Source organism: Coregonus lavaretus (genome assembly GCF_964263955.1).
Source record: "Coregonus lavaretus genome assembly, chromosome: 23".
In the NCBI taxonomy this organism is placed as follows: Eukaryota; Metazoa; Chordata; class Actinopteri; order Salmoniformes; family Salmonidae; genus Coregonus; species Coregonus lavaretus.
In genome coordinates, this window is record NC_140010.1 from 13,924,513 (window position 1) to 13,942,900 (window position 18,388).

Below are 18,388 nucleotides of genomic sequence, written 5' to 3' on the forward strand. Positions count from 1 at the left end.
TCCACTGGCTTCCAGTTGAGGCTCGCATCTATTACAAGACCATGGTGCTTGCCTACGGAGCTGTGAGGGGAACGGCACCTCCTTACCTTCAAGCTCTGATCAGACCCTACACCCAAACAAGGGCACTACGTTCATCCACCTCTGGCCTGCTAGCTCCCCTACCTCTACGGAAGCACAGTTCCCGCTCAGCCCAGTCAAAGCTATTCGCTGCTCTGGCACCCCAATGGTGGAACAAGCTCCCCCACGACGCCAGGACAGCGGAGTCACTGACCACCTTCCGGAGAAACCTGAAACCCTACCTCTTTAAGGAATACCTGGAATAGCATAAAAGTAATCCTTCTTCCCCCACCCCCCATAAAAAATAAATAAATATAAAATTGGTTGTCCCATTGGCTATCATAAGTTGAATGCACCAATTTGTAAGTCGCTCTAGATAAGAGCATCTGCTAAATGATGTAAATGTAAATTAGGCCACTTTGTAGGCTAACTCAATTGAGCTGCTAGCTATCTATCTATACACACAGTTTAGCTAATTGAATTAAATGTCATCAGCTAGCAAACTTTCAATTAGCTAGCTATCTTGATGTAATCCTTGTAAATGAAAAACACAGTCTCCAAATGTATTTGTAGTTAACAGCCATGGAAGAGGGTGAAATTGCAGCTCCAGCTGTCAGTAAAGGAAGCGTGTAGGTTACTGGATAGGGCAAGTCATTTTGTGGGAGGACATTATGAAAAGATTTTCCAGTTCCAATCCCTAGATGGGAAAATTTTGAGGACAGAGAAATAATAGCAAATTAATATTCAGTGCTGTCTAATTTGAGTATAATGAAGCCTGTTTCTTTGTAATGTTTTCTGTCCTCCGATAATCAAAGCTGTGAAAGCCTGTTTGCAGATGATGAGAGAGGCCCCAAGAGACTAAGGGTATATCCTATATGCCATGGGTTATATGTGTAGGCCTACCTATGTTAGCAAATGTTGTATACAAAAAATAGAGTTAAACATCACACACAATGGATAATCCTATTACAATTGGAGCAGGCCAACCCTGTTGGAGGTATTCTGTGTGTGCAGGGTTCTGTTTCAGCCCAGCAATAACACACCTGATAAATTATGCTTTAATAATAGCTTACTTGTTACTACTCAATGATCTATTGTTGTTCATCTTCACATACAAGTTAGCTTATTTGTAAATGTTGAAGTGATGAAGTGTTGATTCTTTGAAGTTAAGTGTTTAAACTTGTTTTAATTGTTAAACTATTATTCAAAATGAACTAGTGTCAATGTTTATTAATCACATATCACAATCCTGCAATAAAGAGGGGAAGGGTTCTGTCTCTAATGTGTCTGTGTTGTATTAAAAAAGTCATATTTCCTTTTTGTCTAGTTGTAAGATCTCCAATCTGTTTTATTTGATTTTCACTCTCTCAGTATATCAGTTGTGTGAATCCATTTTTGTAACATAGACACAGGGAGTCAGGAAGCAGGTGCAGATGGTGAGTTTAATAATAAGGAACATGGAGAGTTACAAAACAAGAGAAGCGTCTGGACATGAAAACCGAACCAATACTGCCTGAAGAGTGATGCTAGGGAGTGCTAGATAAAGGGGAAGTAATCAGGGTAGTGATGAAGTCCAGGTGTGCCTCATGATGAGGCGCAGGTGTGCGTAATGAGGGTTGCCAGGTGTGTGTCATGATGGGTTGCCAGGACCGGTGGTTAGTAAACGGGCAACGTCGAGCGCCGGAGCGGGAGTAGACGTGACAATTTTGCAGCTTATCATATGGCATGCATCGCCAGTGCAGCCATGGGCCTATAGTATGATGGCATTACTGGAGAAGAGAACTCACACAATGTTTACATGTTGAGGTATATGTTCTCAATTTAAAATGATACCAGTAGACAATGTATATGAGGCAAAAATATATACCAGATTTTGTACATGCATTTTAAAATTGTTTAGTGCAAATCGAACCTTTGTAATTTAGGTACAGTATGAAAATAAGATGACAATTAGGCAGGAGATGAGCATGACAGGTAACATTTTACGAGGTTAATTTTATTTCATTAATTTTAGCAATGTTGCTAACAAAATGATTGCAGTTCCCATAGATAGACAGTACATGGTTGCTCTATGTATCACTGACCCTGGATAAGCTAGTGACTGGGCTAACACAGCTAACCATTTAGGTCAATAATGTACTGTTTTTATTAAAATTTTGTTGGCTTTATAATTGTGAGAGAAATGTAAATAGCTAGTAGCTAGCTAGGTAGTTATACCTAGGTAGCTTACAAGGTTAGCTTACTTTTCTCAACACAATCCTCATTGTGGCTAGCTACTTGTCCCTCATGCTATCCTTTACAGCCATTTTATCACTTCAGAAATGTCATAATTAAACTTATTGATAATGCCAGCATTGTAGACCATTTCTCCCCTCTTGCTGCAGCTTTAGCTCATTTCATTCTAAAATGTTTTGTCACCAGTGCTTGTTTGGTTGACATTTTTAGTCCTCACCCACTGTTGCTCCTAAGGCACAAATCTGGTGAGCACCTTTTGAGCTCCGCCCAAGCAAGGCATTTGATTGGTTTGATGTGTTGCGAGGTGTCACTGATTTACACTGGGTTCCGACCCCTCTTTAGCTGATTTCTCCCATGGAACTTCCCCAGGCTTCCCATTTTAGGGACGAGGATAGGTCAAATCAAGTCTGACATTTTAAAGTAGAAATTACCTTTTAAACCGTGAATACACTACAAAATTACATTTCCTGTTGTGCAGGAAAATTCTCACCAACAAAAGAGTGATCAAATTAAGATCCTACATCTGTATTTTTCCTCCACCTGGTGCATTTTATTTTGCTCCTGTTTTGAGAGATGCTGAGCTCACATGTTTTTCCAGGCAAGAGGGACAAGTGGGAACCTTGACAGGTACTTAACAACAATCAAAAACAGTTGTAAACAGGGGACGTTATTGGGCAGGGTGCAGGAAGTGAGCGAGCTAAGGCACATACAGTACTGCCTAGCCTACAGACCCCTCCTATCACACTTTCCAGACAGGAACTGACTTTTTCCCAAAGAACTAAAAAAGACGAAGAAAAAATCTAAATTCATAAATCTGTGCGTTCCATAGACCTGTATGAGCTAAGGTGTTTTTACAGGGTAGGGCATTGCCTGTTTCATCCTGAGCTTGTCCTTGGACAACAAACCTTTTGTCTTGGTACTGAATGTATGGTTGAAGCCTTTGGATGAAAGGTCTGAAATCATATGCACTGTTGAGCTTTTGCCTAACTGGTGTTTGATAAAACTCTCTCTGCATCTCTCATGTAATTGTTACATTTCTGTCACTGGTCAGTCTTGACAGTCCCTTCTAGGTTGCATTCTAGTTCACCAAGCAGCAGTAACTCACTTAGTAGCAGCTAAGTGGTAGCTACTTCTCTGGCCATATACCTCCTGGGCCTCAACACTGCATTCAATTACAGAGGAATCAACTACACCACAATCAATACTCCTTAGGAAAACCTCTACGAATACAGTGCCTTCAGAAAGTATTCATACCCCTTGTCTTATTCCACATTTTGTTGTGTTACAGCCTGAATTCAAAATTGATTAAATAGATTTTCTTTCTCACCCATCTACACACAATACCCCATAATTATTTTTTTGGGTTGCAAATTTAATCTGAATAATCCTTCCACATTTTTGCAGGTATTGAAAGGTTTAGAGTGCAAAAAGGATGCAGAGCTCCCTGAACAACTGCTGGTTGACTCACAGGTGGTAACTGAGAAAACCTCTAGAGCTAAAAGTCTGATGGCACCAGCGCCCATATCGCCTATATTGCCCATATCGGTGGACGTACCGGTATGTCAGATTAGCTCAATTAGCTCAATCGCCAATTTCGCAGCCTCTGAGTATCACAGAAACACAATACTTAGAATGAATAACAGACAAATGTTCATAACAAGTGGCTATGGCTGGAATTTATCAACATATCTGTTCAAAATATGAAAAACATTCAAAAACGTCTAATCATTCCCAATTTGGGGTCATAAATGACCCCCGTTGGCGCTTTTAGGGTTAAAGATTTTATGTAATTTTCAGCGGTTCAAGGGTTATCTCACAGCCTTATTCACTAAGCCTTGACCGCCTCAGGCCTATCCTATTGTGGGCCTCAGCAGACCAGAAGGATGAGAACGAGAGTGAGAAAGAGGGGGGGGTATTTGAGACGTGTATTAGATTATTTTTTACTATTTTTTTGTTGGTCTGTGCTCTAGCTGCACCCACTTCCTCTATGGTAACAGCTGTCAAAACCTTACTGGATTACAGCACACCGCAGAGCTACGGCTCATATTAGAGCCTGGTACTGGGCAGGAAGTAAGGAAGGGTCGGGCCGAGCAGAGAATATTCAGGACACAAGTAGGAGTAGGACCCTGGGGAGGCATATCTAAGACCAGGACCCTGCTGCTTGTAACTGTAGTGGCTGGTTGATTCAACTACACGTGTTGAGGATACCACAGGGCTTTTCCAGTGATGTTTTAGGTGTTAGAAGAGATACACTCCCTGTAATTGGGTTTTGTTTTTCACAATCTGATGGGAGGTTCTTTTTCACAGATGCAGATTCAGGGACTCAAGTCTCTTTCTTTTGGATCTAGTCAGGGCTTTCAGGCTTGTGCACATGGAGCAATGAGAAGCTTCGCCTCGTGAAGGTTGTTGAGAAAAAAAGAAATCCCTTCATTCTTGACTTTACACATCTGGAAGGGGAATTAAGCTTGTTGAAATAATAGTAGTTCAACAAGGAGATTGTATCAGTTTTGGCAAATCTGTCCTGTTCTGTGTAAACCAAAACAGAGTGAAATGTTTATAGTGATATCTTATATTAATGAGTTACAAAATAATTGTGTTTGACTTTCTGGTAAACGGACACCATGACAGATTGAAATGTATACTGTACGATGACAGAAGACAATCGTAGGTCTTTATAATCAATTGAAAATGCTACCCTTGGGCATCGGAGGAAGACATTGTAAATGTCATAGCATATAGTGGGTGAGTCTCCATGATGTATATGGTAATCCAACAGGAGTCGGTATCAGATTCTAATAAACACTTATCTCGGCATGACATAACTCAGTTCGCAGACATTACCTTCCTTGTCTGTGACATCACTCCACAACAGGGGATGTACGGCCCTTTTCCAACTGAAAGTGTCTCTAATGTTCATGTGTACTTGTCTTTAATCTGATGACAGAGGTGGGTACCTCTCCCTCTCTGTAGCTTCACTACTCTCAACACCTCATCTTTCCAGCTCTGGACAAGCTGTCTAGTTTGACTGAAGACCACTTTTAAGGGCTGTAAACAGATGACAAACGTTGCATCTTTAATGTGTGTGTCATGGTTGTTTAAAGTTGTGCTGTAAAGCCTATGAATGTTGGCTAAAGCAATGGGGAAATAAAACTACAGTATCGTGACCTGAACAAATAAAAGTCCCCCCCCCAAACAAAATCTCCTTAAAGGGAAACTTCACACTAGACTTATTTTCACTCTTTCTGTGATTGTAGTTGAACCCCAAAACCGTTTTTTAAATATTTTGTTTCATTACAGAGAAAATTGGCAGACACATTTTGCTGAGTCATCACTTGCCATTGACCACACTGCATTATGAAAATGTGTCTAAGGACTTTATTCAATCTGTATCGTGGAAATTCAGCATTACAGCAGGATTTAAATTTAAAGGCAATGTTCATGCGTTAGCGGAGACTGCATTCACAGTAAATGCTGCAGATGTTGGCTCAATAGGAAATTACCTTTACATTTCTAGCTGACTATCTGTAATGCTTCAGTGATACAGATTGAATAGAGTCCTTAGATTCAATCAGATCAAGTGTTAACCCGTGATAGCCTACACCCGCATAGCTGGTGTTTTGGTGGTGTCGGAGGTGTAACTGCGTTGGAGCTCTCAAATCTCGTGTAGTCATTGTCACGAAGCCACACCCGTCCCACTCACTTTAGAAGTTAAGAACGAGAAAGTGTAGGCTATATAGAAATAATGACACTCAAATAGAAATCATTAAATAAAGAGGATTTCTATCAGCCTAATCGAGGTGTAAATTGCATCTCACATTCCAGTGTCGAACTTGTAAACAAGACTGCATGGGGTTTCTCTTAGGGCTCTATTCAATCCACCTCATGGAAGTTCAGCTTTACAGCATGATTGAAGTTTAAAGGCAATGTTCCTGCTTTAGCGGAGACAGCATTCATGGTAAACGCTGCATATGTTGGCTCAATCAGAAATTACCTTCCAATTTAGCAGACACTCTTATCCAGAGCAACTTACATGAGCAACTAGGGTTAAGTGCCTTGCTCAAGGGCACATCAACAGATTTTTCACCTGGTCAGCTCAGGGATTAGAACCAGCGACCTTTCGGTTACTGGCACAACACACAACGCTCTTAACCACTAAGCTACCTGCCGCTTCAACTTTACAGATTGAATATAGCCCTTAATGCGACTCAGTGCAGCCAATGGCAATGTCCGCTTTAGGTATAATGCTAGGAGCCGCTTGTGGATTTGACAGCTCTAACACAGTTCCACCTCCGACACCGCCAAAACGACCGCTATGTGGGGGGTCGGCTAGCGCGGATCTTATAGAATCTAGCCCTAAAGCATGTTAGAAAACACTCCAAAACACTCCAAACCAACTCGTATTACATCAGAATCCCATTCTGAATGATGTCTCTGTCCCATAAATCCACATTTGCATCTCTTTGTTGTTTTTGTAATATAGATAGATTTTTGCATGGGCTGCATCTCAATCCACCACATCCGCTTATGTCGGCCTTCCGCATGCGGTGGAAGGTGGCCGAGCTACAGCGGAAAATTGGTCTTCTCACGAATTGTCTGTTCGGCCTACAAACTAATATGACCACTCTATGGAAAGATGAGACTCTCACGAACACGACGGTGTTCTCCATTTTGCTCTACGACCCCACAAGTGTCACAGGACTCGTCTGAAGGTAACCCATATAAATGATTGGAAGTATGGAGGTAGTTTTGTGCCAAGGGGTTAAATATGTGTCCTTATTCGTTATGATACATTTTCTGGCTGTCTTTTTTTGCCATTTATGTATGTGTTATTCAATGCGTTTCTATGGGCTATTATAGTAAAGGCCAAATTCAATATTTTATCAAAGATTTATTATATATTTGTTTTTGATACCTAAAGGGTTCCTAAAATTCCAAATCACATTGCAAATGATCCATGGTATGACCATCTTAAAACAATTCCATAAGTTATCTTAGTAGATAACCCGCTTTACTGAATAACTATTGGTCCATAAGTCTGTTCTGGCAAAGGTATTGGAGTCCCTAGTCAATAAGCTGCCTAAGGCCTACCTACAGCAAAGAAATATGTTGAGTGGTATGCAATCAGGTTTGAAGGTTTTGAATGATACCCACTGGGCAAAAACTGGTTGAATCAACATTGTTTCCACATAATTTCAACCCAAAAAAATAATGTGATGACGTTGAATCAACGTGAAAAACTATACTGAACAAAAATATAAACTCAACATATAAAGTGCTGGTCCATTGTTTCATGAGCTGAAATAAAATATCCCAGGAATTTTCAATACTTACAAAATTGTTTTATTTCTTTCAAATTTTGTGCACAAATTTGTTTACATCCCTGTTAGTGAGCAGTTTATCCTTTGTCATGATAATCCATCCACCTGAGAGGTGTGCCATAACAAGAAGCTGATTAAACAGCATGATCATTACACAGGTGCACCTTATGCTTGGGACAATAAAAGGCCACTCTAAAATGTGCAGTTTTGTCACACAACACAATGCCACAGATGTCTCAAGTTCTGAGGGAGAGTGCAATCGGCATGCTGACTGCAGGAATGTCCACCAGAGCTGTTGCCAGAGAAATTAACATTAATTTCTCTACCATAAGCCACCTCCAACGTTGTTTTAGAGAATCTGGCTGTACGTCCAGCCGGCCTCACAACCGCAGACCACGTGTAACCACGCCAGCCCAGGACCTCCACATCAGGCTTCTTCACCTGCGGGATCTGTCTGTAATAAAGCCCTTTTGTGGGGAAAAACTCATTCTGATTGGCTGGGCCTGACAGTGGGTGGGCCTGGCTCCCAAGTGGGTGGGCCTATGCCCTCCCAGTTCCACCCATGGCTGTGCCCCTGCCCAGTCATGTGAAACCCAAAGATTAGGGCCTAATGAATTTGTGTCAATTAACTGATTTCCTTATATGAACTGTAACTCAGCATAATCTTTGAAATTGTTGCATGTTGCATTTATATTTTTGTTCAGTATAATTGGATTTGCAAAAAGTCATCAACGTAACTTATTTTTTTCACCAAACTTTTTACATAAATCCAATGACAGGGTGACATTTTTTGGTTGATTTCACATTGAATTCACATTAGTTGTCAACTCAACCAAATGTAAATCAAAACTAGCCGTTGAACTGAAGTCTTTGCCCAGTGGGTATTCACTGTGCCCTGTATAAGAATCTGCATTGTATATTTGTATTCATGGAGGCGTTTGACACAATGGACCATACTGTCTCGGTGCAGAGATTGGAGTGTATTGGGATTACTGGTGATGCTCTGGAGTGGTTTGTGAACAAATCGAACCCAGTGTGTTAAGGAAGATGGTTGTATGTTGGACACTGTAGGGTTGTGCTCGGGTGTGCCTCAAGGATCTATTGTAGGTCCCCTGTTGTTTGTTATCTAGAGCAACAACATTAGGAGACATATGGAGACAGTTGATTTATTATTATTTGACCCTGCTGGACATCTATGGGCCGTGTAGCTCAGTTGGTAGAGCATGGCGCTTGCAACACCAGGGTTGTGGGTTCGTTTCCCACGGGGGGCCAGTATGAAAATGTATGCACTCACTAACTGTAAGTTACTCTGGATAAGAGCGTCTGCTAAATGACATAAAATAATAAAATAAAAATATACCAAAAGTTGAATGAGTTCACACAAATACATTGTCATTTAGCAGACGCTCTTATCCAGAGCGACTTACAAATTGGAATACAATACTACTTTGTGTTTATCTGCACAGATGGCTATGTTACCCCTCAGAGCCTGATTTCTTTCTAGGTTCCCGCCTTTCTAGGGAGTTTTTCCTAGCCACCGTGCTTCTACATCTGCATTGCTTGCTGATTGGGGTTTTAGGCTGGGTTTCTGTATAAGCACTTTGTGATATCTGCTGATGTAAAAAGAGCTTTATAAATACATTTGATTTGATGTACATTTTTATGCGGATAACACTGTTCTCTATTCAAGTGGCAGCAATTTGACTTTGGCTTTTGAAAAAGCTCAAACAGCTTTTAACATCACCCAACAGAATATGTACGATTTGAAGCTTGTTCTGAATTCCTCTAAAACAAAATGCATGTTATTTTCCAATACTAAACACTGAAAACCATGTAATTACTACCTTGGAAGGACATTCTATAGAACAAGTCAAGATGTACACATATCTGGAAGTTCAGGGGATGAGAAGTTGAGTTCCTCACCCATGTAGAGAACCTTGTCAGGAAACTCAAGCTGCATATTGGGGTTTATTGCCGCCAGAAAATAGGTGATTTGTTGTACTTTTCTCTCTGTGTTGGACTATGGTGATACTATTTATGTGAAAGCCTCAAGCTCTACACTTAAGGCTCTTGACTCTGTATCAGCCCTTTTTTTTGTCACCAATCAGAGGCATCTACAGTAGCTTCCGAAAGTATTCACCCCATTGGCATTTTTCCTATTTTGTTGCCTTACAACCTGGAATTAAAATATATTTTTGGGGGGTTTGTATCATTTGATTCACACAACATGCCTACCACTTTGAAGATGCAAAAGAATTGTTTTTGTGAAACAAACAAGAAATAACACAAACAAAAAAAAAGAAAACTTGAGCGTGCATAACTATTCACCCCCCCAAAGTGAATACTTTGTAGAGCCACCTTTTGCAGCAATTACAGCTGCAAGTCTATTGGGGTATGTCTCTATAAGCTTGGCACATCTAGCCACTGGGATTTTTGCCCATTCTTCAAGGCAAAACTGCTCCAGCTCCTTCAAGTTGAATGGGTTCCGCTGGTGTACAGCAATCTTTAAGTCATACCACAGATTTTCAATTGGATTGAGGTCTGGGCTTTGACTAGGCCATTCCAAGACATTTAAATGTTTACCCTTAAACCACTCAAGTGTAGCTTTAGCAGTATACTTAGGGTCATTGTCCTGCTGGAAGGTGAACCTCCGTCCCAGTCTCAAATCTCTGGAAGACTGAAACAGGTTTCCCTCAAGTATTTAGCGCCATCCATCATTCCTTCAATTCTGACCAGTTTCCCAGTCCCTGCAGATGAAAACATCCCCACAGCATGATGCTGCCACCACCATGCTTCACTGTGGGGATGGTGTTCTCTGGGTGATGAGAGGTGTTGGGTTTGCGCCAGACATAGCGTTTTCCTTGATGGCCAAAAAGCTCAATTTTAGTCGCATCTGACCAGAGTGCCTTCTTCCATATGTTTGGGGAGTCTCCCACATGCCTTTTGGCGAACACCAAACGTGTTAGCTTATTTTTTTCTTTAAGCAATGGCTTTTTTCTGGCCACTCTTTCGTAAAGCCCAGCTCTGTGGAGTGTACGGCTTAAAGTGGTCCTATGGACAGATACTCCAATCTTTGCTGTGGAGCTTTGCAGCTCCTTCAGGGTTATCTTTGGTCTCTTTGTTGCCTCTCTGATTAATGCCCTCCTTGCCTGGTCAGTGAGTTTTGGTTGGCCGCCCTCTCTTGGCAGGTTCGTTGTGGTGCCATATTCTTTCAATTTTTTTAGAATGGATTTAATGGTGCTCCGTGGGATGTTCAAAGTTTCAGATTTTTTAAAATAACCTAACCCTGATCTGTACTTCTCCACAACTTTGTTCCTGACCTGTTTGGAGAGCTCCTTGGTCTTCATGGTGCCGCTTGCTTGGTGGTGCCCCTTGCTTAGTGGTGTTGCAGACTCTGGGGCCTTTCAGAACAGATGTATATATACTGAGATCATGTGACACTTAGATTGCAAACAGGTGGACTTTATTTAATTAATTATGTGACTTCTGAAGGTAATTGGTTGCACCAGATCTTATTTAGGGGCTTCATAGCAAAGGGGGTGAATACATATGCACACACCACTTTTCTGTTATTTATTTTTTAGAATTTTTTGAAACAAATTATTTTTTCATTTCACTTCACCAATTTGGACTATTTTGTGTATGTCCATTACATGAAATCCAAATAAAAATCAATTTAAATTACAGGTTGTAATGCAACAAAATAGGAACAACGCCAAGGGGGATGAATACTTTTTCAAGGCACTGTAACTCACCATTGTGATCTCTACAGTGCTGTCGGGTGGACATCACTAGCAACATGCAGTCTCAAACACGGGTACATTCTTATTTATACTAATTATTATATTTATTATACTTATTTATATTTATAAGGCCATTTTAGGAAAACTGCCATTTTATTTATCCTCTCTTCTAGCTCTAAATGAAAACACATATGAGATCAGATCTAAATCTTGTTTTATGCTAACAATCCCAAAAATTAGAACTGAGCATGGAAAAAGTTTTTTTCCTTACTCAGCCCCCTGGTCTTGGAATTCCCTCCAAGCTAACATACAACTCCAGGACCTGGTGTCCCTGGAGGAGTTCAAAGGACAAATAGATGAACAGGTTGTTGAGACATGTAGTTGTTTCTAGTTGTCACCTGATGTCACTAGGTTGCATTGCCTTATGTAAGGAAGAACGTTGTTTTACTTCACACACACCACACACATGCCCAGTGGTGTAAAAAGTACCCAATTGTCATACTTGAGTAAAAGTAATGATACCTTAAAATAAAATGACTCATGTAAAAGTGAAAGTCACCCAGTAAAATAATACTTGAGTAAAAGTCTAAAAGTATTTGGTTTTAAATATACTTAAGTATCAAAAGTAAAAGTAAAACTATAAATCATTTAAAATTCCTTATATTAAGCAAACAAGACGATTTGTTTTTTTGTGTGTTTTTTTTACTGATAGCCAGGGGCACACATAAACACTCAGACATAATTTACAAATAAAGCATTTGTGTTTAGTGAGTCTGCCAGAACAGAGGCAGTAGGGATGACCAGGGATGTTCTCTTGATAAGTGCATGAATTAGACCATTTTCCTGTACTGCTAAGCATTCAAAATGTAACGAGTACTTTTGGGTGTCAGGGAAAATGTATGGAGTAAAAAGTACATTATTCTGTTTAGGAATGTAGAGAAGTAAAAGAAAAAGTTGTCAAAAATATAAATAGTAAAGTACAGATACCCCAAAAAAGCTACTTAAGTACTTTACACCACTGCAGATGCCTGCACACACGCACACATCCACTGTTTGTTTGCTGTTGTATTTGTGCTGTTGCCAGTGTCTTTATTGTCTGTTTAGTCTTATAATGATTTTTATCCCAGCCTCTTTCCCCACAGGAAGCCTTTTGTCTCTTGCCAGGCCAGAATTTGTTCTTAATTGACTTGCCTGGTTAAATAAAATAAAACAAATACATAAAAAAAGTTGCTTTGAGTTATGGGGAGAATGAAATATGGATTATTAGTGGTGTAGAACTTTTACTGTTTGCTTACTTAGACTTGGACCAAGCTCCTATTAGCAATGGCTATATAACCACTGGGTATGAATGAGACCAAACATTCAAATAATTTAAAAATTCATTTATTATTTCAGATTTTCTTGCCTTCGTTATACAAAGATGTTCAATAACTTAAATACATTCTTACCAGTCATTCGTGATCTGTTTATACCTAAAAGCTATACACATGAGGTAGAGGAAAATAATTTAGGTTCCCATGAGACATGAATAAGTGAACATAGACAAAGCTTTGTTGGTATAGTATTATCACAAAGGGTAATACATGTTTGTTTTGTTTATTAGCAAGCACACACAAATCCTAACACAAATGTACACAGTGAATGTGACCCTCTAAATATAATTTGTTGTGATCCTTTCCAAGACCATCAGAGTATACCAGGCCCCGTGTAGCTCAGTTGGTAGAGCATGGTGCTTGCAACGCCAGGGTTGTGGGTTCATTTCCCACGGCGGGCCAGTATGAAAAAAATTTATGCACTCACTAACTGTAAGTCGCTCTGGATAAGAGCGTCTGCTAAAAATAAAATAATAAAATAAAAATATACCAAAAGTTGAATGAGTTCACACCAATACATTTAGCAGACGCTCTTATCCAGAGCGACTTCCAAATTGGAATACAATACCACCTTGTGTTTGGTCAGTGTGTTTATCTGCACAGATGGCTATGTTACTGGGTATAGACAGAACCCATATACTGTACCCCTCACCAACCCCTCAAACAAATGGGTCACGCTACAAACCGGGATGCTACAAAAATACGTGTGTAGTACTGTGCAATGTCAATTACATAAAACAGCTGATTATGATCAATTTAATAGCCTTTAGAATTGCCTTTAGATGTGTTGTTCTATATAGAATATATACTATATACTAGAATTGTTGAGTTACTAAATTTGTTAGGATTTGTTTTGTGCTTAGGAACGGCAAATGTTAGAGTTATCTATAAGAACAATTATGCTGACTTTACAGTATTCAATGTCTCTTGAAGCCTCCACCGCAAAGAAGCCAAACCCCCATACAAGCCTAAAGAAAATAAACTGAGTAAAAAATACAAGTATATAAAATCAGTTTTGACTTTACGTTATTTACGTTGAACACATGCTCATAATATATTTTAAAATAATTTATCTTTATTTTATTTTCATTTTTCCTACAAAATAGATTTTTAAACATGATCCACTGACAACTACACAGTGCAGAGCTATGAGTTCAAAAATAGAATATGGAGGACTAAGACAATGACATTGAAAAACAACCGTTGTATCTTGCCGTCCTTTGTCTTGAAAAACTTAGAAGTGTATATATGTACAATATAAAACACACAAAATACATGCAATGTGCATACTGTATTCCTCTCGCCATGACTCTGTTGACCATTTGTATCCATTCAATAAATGACCACTGTAGAGAACCACAGTCTTGGGCAGAGGAGTGTGGAAGCTGTGGGAAGCAGGCATTTATGCTCAGGGTTTCAGCATAGCCATTATGGTTTCCATGTAGCGTGCTATGTTCTATGTATATGCTTTGACCATTCTTTATTTGGCATGCCTCGTCATTTTCAAAATGTTTGGAATTCAGCTCTAGAGGATGAACCAACCAACCTTCGTTAAACTAGACTCCCTTCTGAGAGCATGCTGCTTTTTCTGGCTGAATCATGGTGGATCGAATCAGATATAAATCCTGTGAGAGTCCCTGGTTTAAAACTGTAGGCGAACTGTAGTCTATATAACATAGCCGATGGTCAAAGCTATTTGAGGGTATTGGCATGCTATTTACTAATGTTGGTACTCGTTTTGGCACTTGTTTTTCACTTACTGATGATCACTTACAATCAAAAGTTTACAGCAGCAATGTATTCCATATTCATGGTTTAGCCTTAGCCTTACGCATCAACTTATATTTTATCACTTGACTTCCCAGCATCAGATATCTTGGTCCTAACCTCCTTATTGCTACCAACTTCCTCTTTACTTCCCTGTGAGATTTTACCATGTGCCTCACTCTTGTCTCTATACCACAGGAGAATAAACCATTGCTATTTACAATAAACAAAAACATCTGCACTGTATATATTCATAAATACTTTAAAGGGAAATTATTAAGGGCTTCTGGGGCTTCAGTGCGTGAATGGGGCTATCTTACAATGTTGGGTTCCTCACTCAGTAGTTCATTCTCACCCACTTAAAACAAGGCAAAGACTGTATATCTAAAGGGAATCTAAAGATGACTTTGGATCTCACGAGTTATTGTAGCTGTTTTACAGGGTTGGCTCTGCCTTTGCCACCAGTCATTTTAAGCTTCAAACGTCCTATATTAAATGTTAGTCATACAACATAATAGTAACCTGCCTTAGAGAAAATTCCTGTCAAAACAACACAAAAGGAGATTGTACCTTTGCAGTCACAGAGTTGTGGTAGCTATGCCCAAAACAATGGATAGACAATGCATAGGCTCCAGCTAGAGCATACATTTGCTTTGTCGTCGCAAACACACTTTGTCACCTAATACTTTGAGCTTCAGCAGGACTATCTCTAAAAGACCACATTTGCTCTGGGTGTTAATGTTTAAGCCATTTTGCAAACATCTCAAGATGTATTTTAGTTTCTATTGCACCATACTGTTCATTTTCAACCTCAACCATTTATCCTTGTCAATCAAATGGTGGGTGTAGAGAGAGGAAGGAAGGATATGAGAGGGTATGTATAGAAATAGGGGTTACATTTCTCCTGTACCCCACAGTTTGCTGTTTTCTTTATAATGTTATAGTACTATTACTAGCAAGATTGGCTTTTCTTTTTTAAACAGAGGGCTAACTAAGTACCAAGAAGCAAGGTGACATAGTTGAGTTGCTGTTACTTAGAGCACTAGTCATCTGATTGGAAGATGCATTCTCTACTGGTCAGGTGGTCTCCTGTTGTCACGGTGACAGTAATAGACACTAAACTCAGAAAAGCAAGGCCATTCTCTCATTGAACTTTCGATTACGTACAGATTTTCAGTTTTTCTTTTTACTCTTTCCAAATAAGTATAGTGGTTTCAGTTATTCCCTGAACATTAGTTGAGTTCACTCAAGGCCAAGAGTAGCCTAAAATTACTGGCAAAACAAAAATACATTTCTGTACATGTATTCACCAACAATTTCCCTCTAGTGTAAAAGAATCAAAGACAAATGAACGTGTTTTCTCTCCTCGTGAAGGAGTAGTCCCAAAGGGTCCATAAATTATCCACAGAGAGACACAAAGGACACAAATGTGCTGCTTTCCAAAGCGCCTTGTCAAAACAAATTAAAAAGCAAAAGAGAGTGAGAACACACAAACAACAAAACATTTGTGTAGTTAGTGGTTTGTTTAAACATATTCAGAGAAGTGGCAAGTGTGTATAATATCATTATAATACAATTTAATTGATTTACATACATATGCATACACACATTGGTGTGTGAGTGTAAATATGTGCGTGTATAATAAATCTTACACCCTGTGTTCAGAACAGTTTCGGAATATGGTTGCCATGATTACCATATGAGTTGTCATTTGACCCCCCTGCACCCTCACTCGCTGCCAACACACACATTTCTACTTTGGGCAAGGCCCAAAAGCCAGTCTTTTACTATTACTGTCATTATATTGGATCCTCGTTAACAGCATGCTAGCCGGAGACAGCTGCCAAGTGCTGTGTTTTCTCACTGACACATCTGACTGGATGTTGAATAGGCGAGGTAGCCTTTCTCCAAGGCTCCAACTCTGCAACCAGAAAGCATGAGACACATGTTGACCCGGTTGTCAGACAAGGCCAATCTCCTGCTGCAACCCCAACCCCCATTGGCTGGGGCCACAGGGCATTAGAACCAAACCCACACAACAGAAAATCCCTCAAAGTGCTTCTAAAGGTCCTCCCACTCCATTGTCTTGCTCTCTCCTCTAAGACTGGGCTACCCTTTACAGGTGTAGACCTCCTCTCTCTGTGTACACTGCTTGCATTCCACATAGCAGCACCAGCGCACCTGACACTGGCATGGCCGGGTCACCACGCGGCTCTGGGTATTGTGGCCCCTGCCACAGCAGATGGCGTCGCAGTTCTTGTCCTTGTAGCACTTCCTGGCCGAGGTGCCCGGCGAGTACTTGCTGGGCCGGCAGAAGCTGGGTGAGTCCTCGATGTGGAGAAGGTCCATGGTGCGTGGGATTGGGTCGTTGTTGGGGCCCGGTGGGGGCTGCTGCTGCTGGGGCCGGGCCTGGGAGATTTCCCCCTCCCCTGTGGCCTCGTTGGTGGAGCTGCCCACCTTCAGAGAGGTCTCGTAGCGCTGTTTCAGCTGCTTGCCGATCTCATGGAAGGGCGAGAGCTGCCTCCAGCATGTCTGGACGGTGCAGGAGCCTGAGACACCGTGGCATTTGCAGGTAGTCTCTACCCCAGCTTTGATCACCTGGTGGTGGGAGAGGAGAGGAACATACAGACAGTCAGCCACCACAGGGGATCAAAGGGACAGCCTGAGAACAACATAATATCAACTTTGACCCACTTTGTACTTTGTAGGTAGAAGGTAGAAAAACTACCCAGACACTCCCCTGTAATTTCTGCAGCACAATGGGTCTATGTTATACATCCTAATATCATAATTAATAACCTCCAATATGAAGACTTTACTCATATCATACACAGGACATCAATGTACTAAAATGTGATGAACACCGAGGCCATTATGATATTTTCTGCTGATACTCCCACCACAGAGTTAGATTATCTATAGGCTCTACTTATTGGTGATAAACTGTCATTAACATAATAACAATTTACATGATAACATTGTCACACTGAAATCAGTTCCTGACCAAAGACCAAAACATGTGGTACACTATAAGCAATCATTTAAAAGATCATCTTTGTAGGTGGGAGTGACGATACATACTGTTGTGATAATATTGTGATAAGTCATCATGGTTATTACTAGTAGTAAGTGGAGGCACTTTTTCTGAAGAAAAGATCCATTGAGTTCCACAGCCACGGGAAAGAAGGAGACAGGATACCCAGACCCTGGCCCCTGTTCTTGGGTTGTTTTAACGTATGTGGGAGACAAAAAACCCTAAGGTCCATCTCTTTCACCAGGCCAACTTCATAATACTACAGTTAGGCTAATAAGTGGAAAGCTAAACAAATCCATTTTACGTCAAATATGTTGAGACCTGAAGATTTCTCATAATGCATATAACAGGATCTATTCAACAGATGGCATGGAATATGGACTCAGTTGAACTTGAGAGACCACTTCTGACCGTTAATGTTCGACAAACTAACATTTTCGGGTGGTGAACGGGTTGTTGTTTGGTCAAATACAGCACAACAGTAAATAGCACACGTTGCGACATTGCTTGAACTCTCTGTGGCAGGCAACGGTTCATTTGTGTACAGCTCAGTCAGCATCGACTGACCACAACATAAAAAAGTTTTGTGAAAATCCATAATGCATATTCTCCAAAGGAGGCTTGGACTGGACAGACTCTCTCCGGTTATTTTCTCACACACTGGGAAACTGCTTCGGGGATAAGAAAGAAGTGCTGCATATTCGCCACACATGCAGTTCAGTTCAGGAAAATTTGAAATGTCAGCTTCGAAATGTTCTAGGGATGCATAGCCTAGCACATTCCAAGATTTGTGCTCCATATGGGACGTGGTACACCTCACTACATGTGCAAATAAGAAAAAACCTGAACGAAAACAGCTTG

The 18,388-nt window shown here is 40.4% G+C and overlaps 1 protein-coding gene across 1 annotated transcript in view; it reads right to left on the reverse strand.

Moving 5' to 3' along the window:
* Positions 1–12,759: 12,759 nt before the first annotated feature.
* LOC311098665 (protein Wnt-9a-like) overlaps positions 12,760–18,388 on the reverse strand; it is a gene marked incomplete at its 5' end in the record, with an annotated part of 33,829 nt that continues 28,200 nt past the window's right edge. The window contains one exon of the mRNA XM_084139199.1: positions 12,760–17,091. Within this exon, the coding sequence (XP_083995325.1) occupies positions 16,603–17,091 (489 nt within the window). The 3' untranslated portion in view covers positions 12,760–16,602. The remainder of the gene's footprint in view (positions 17,092–18,388) is intronic.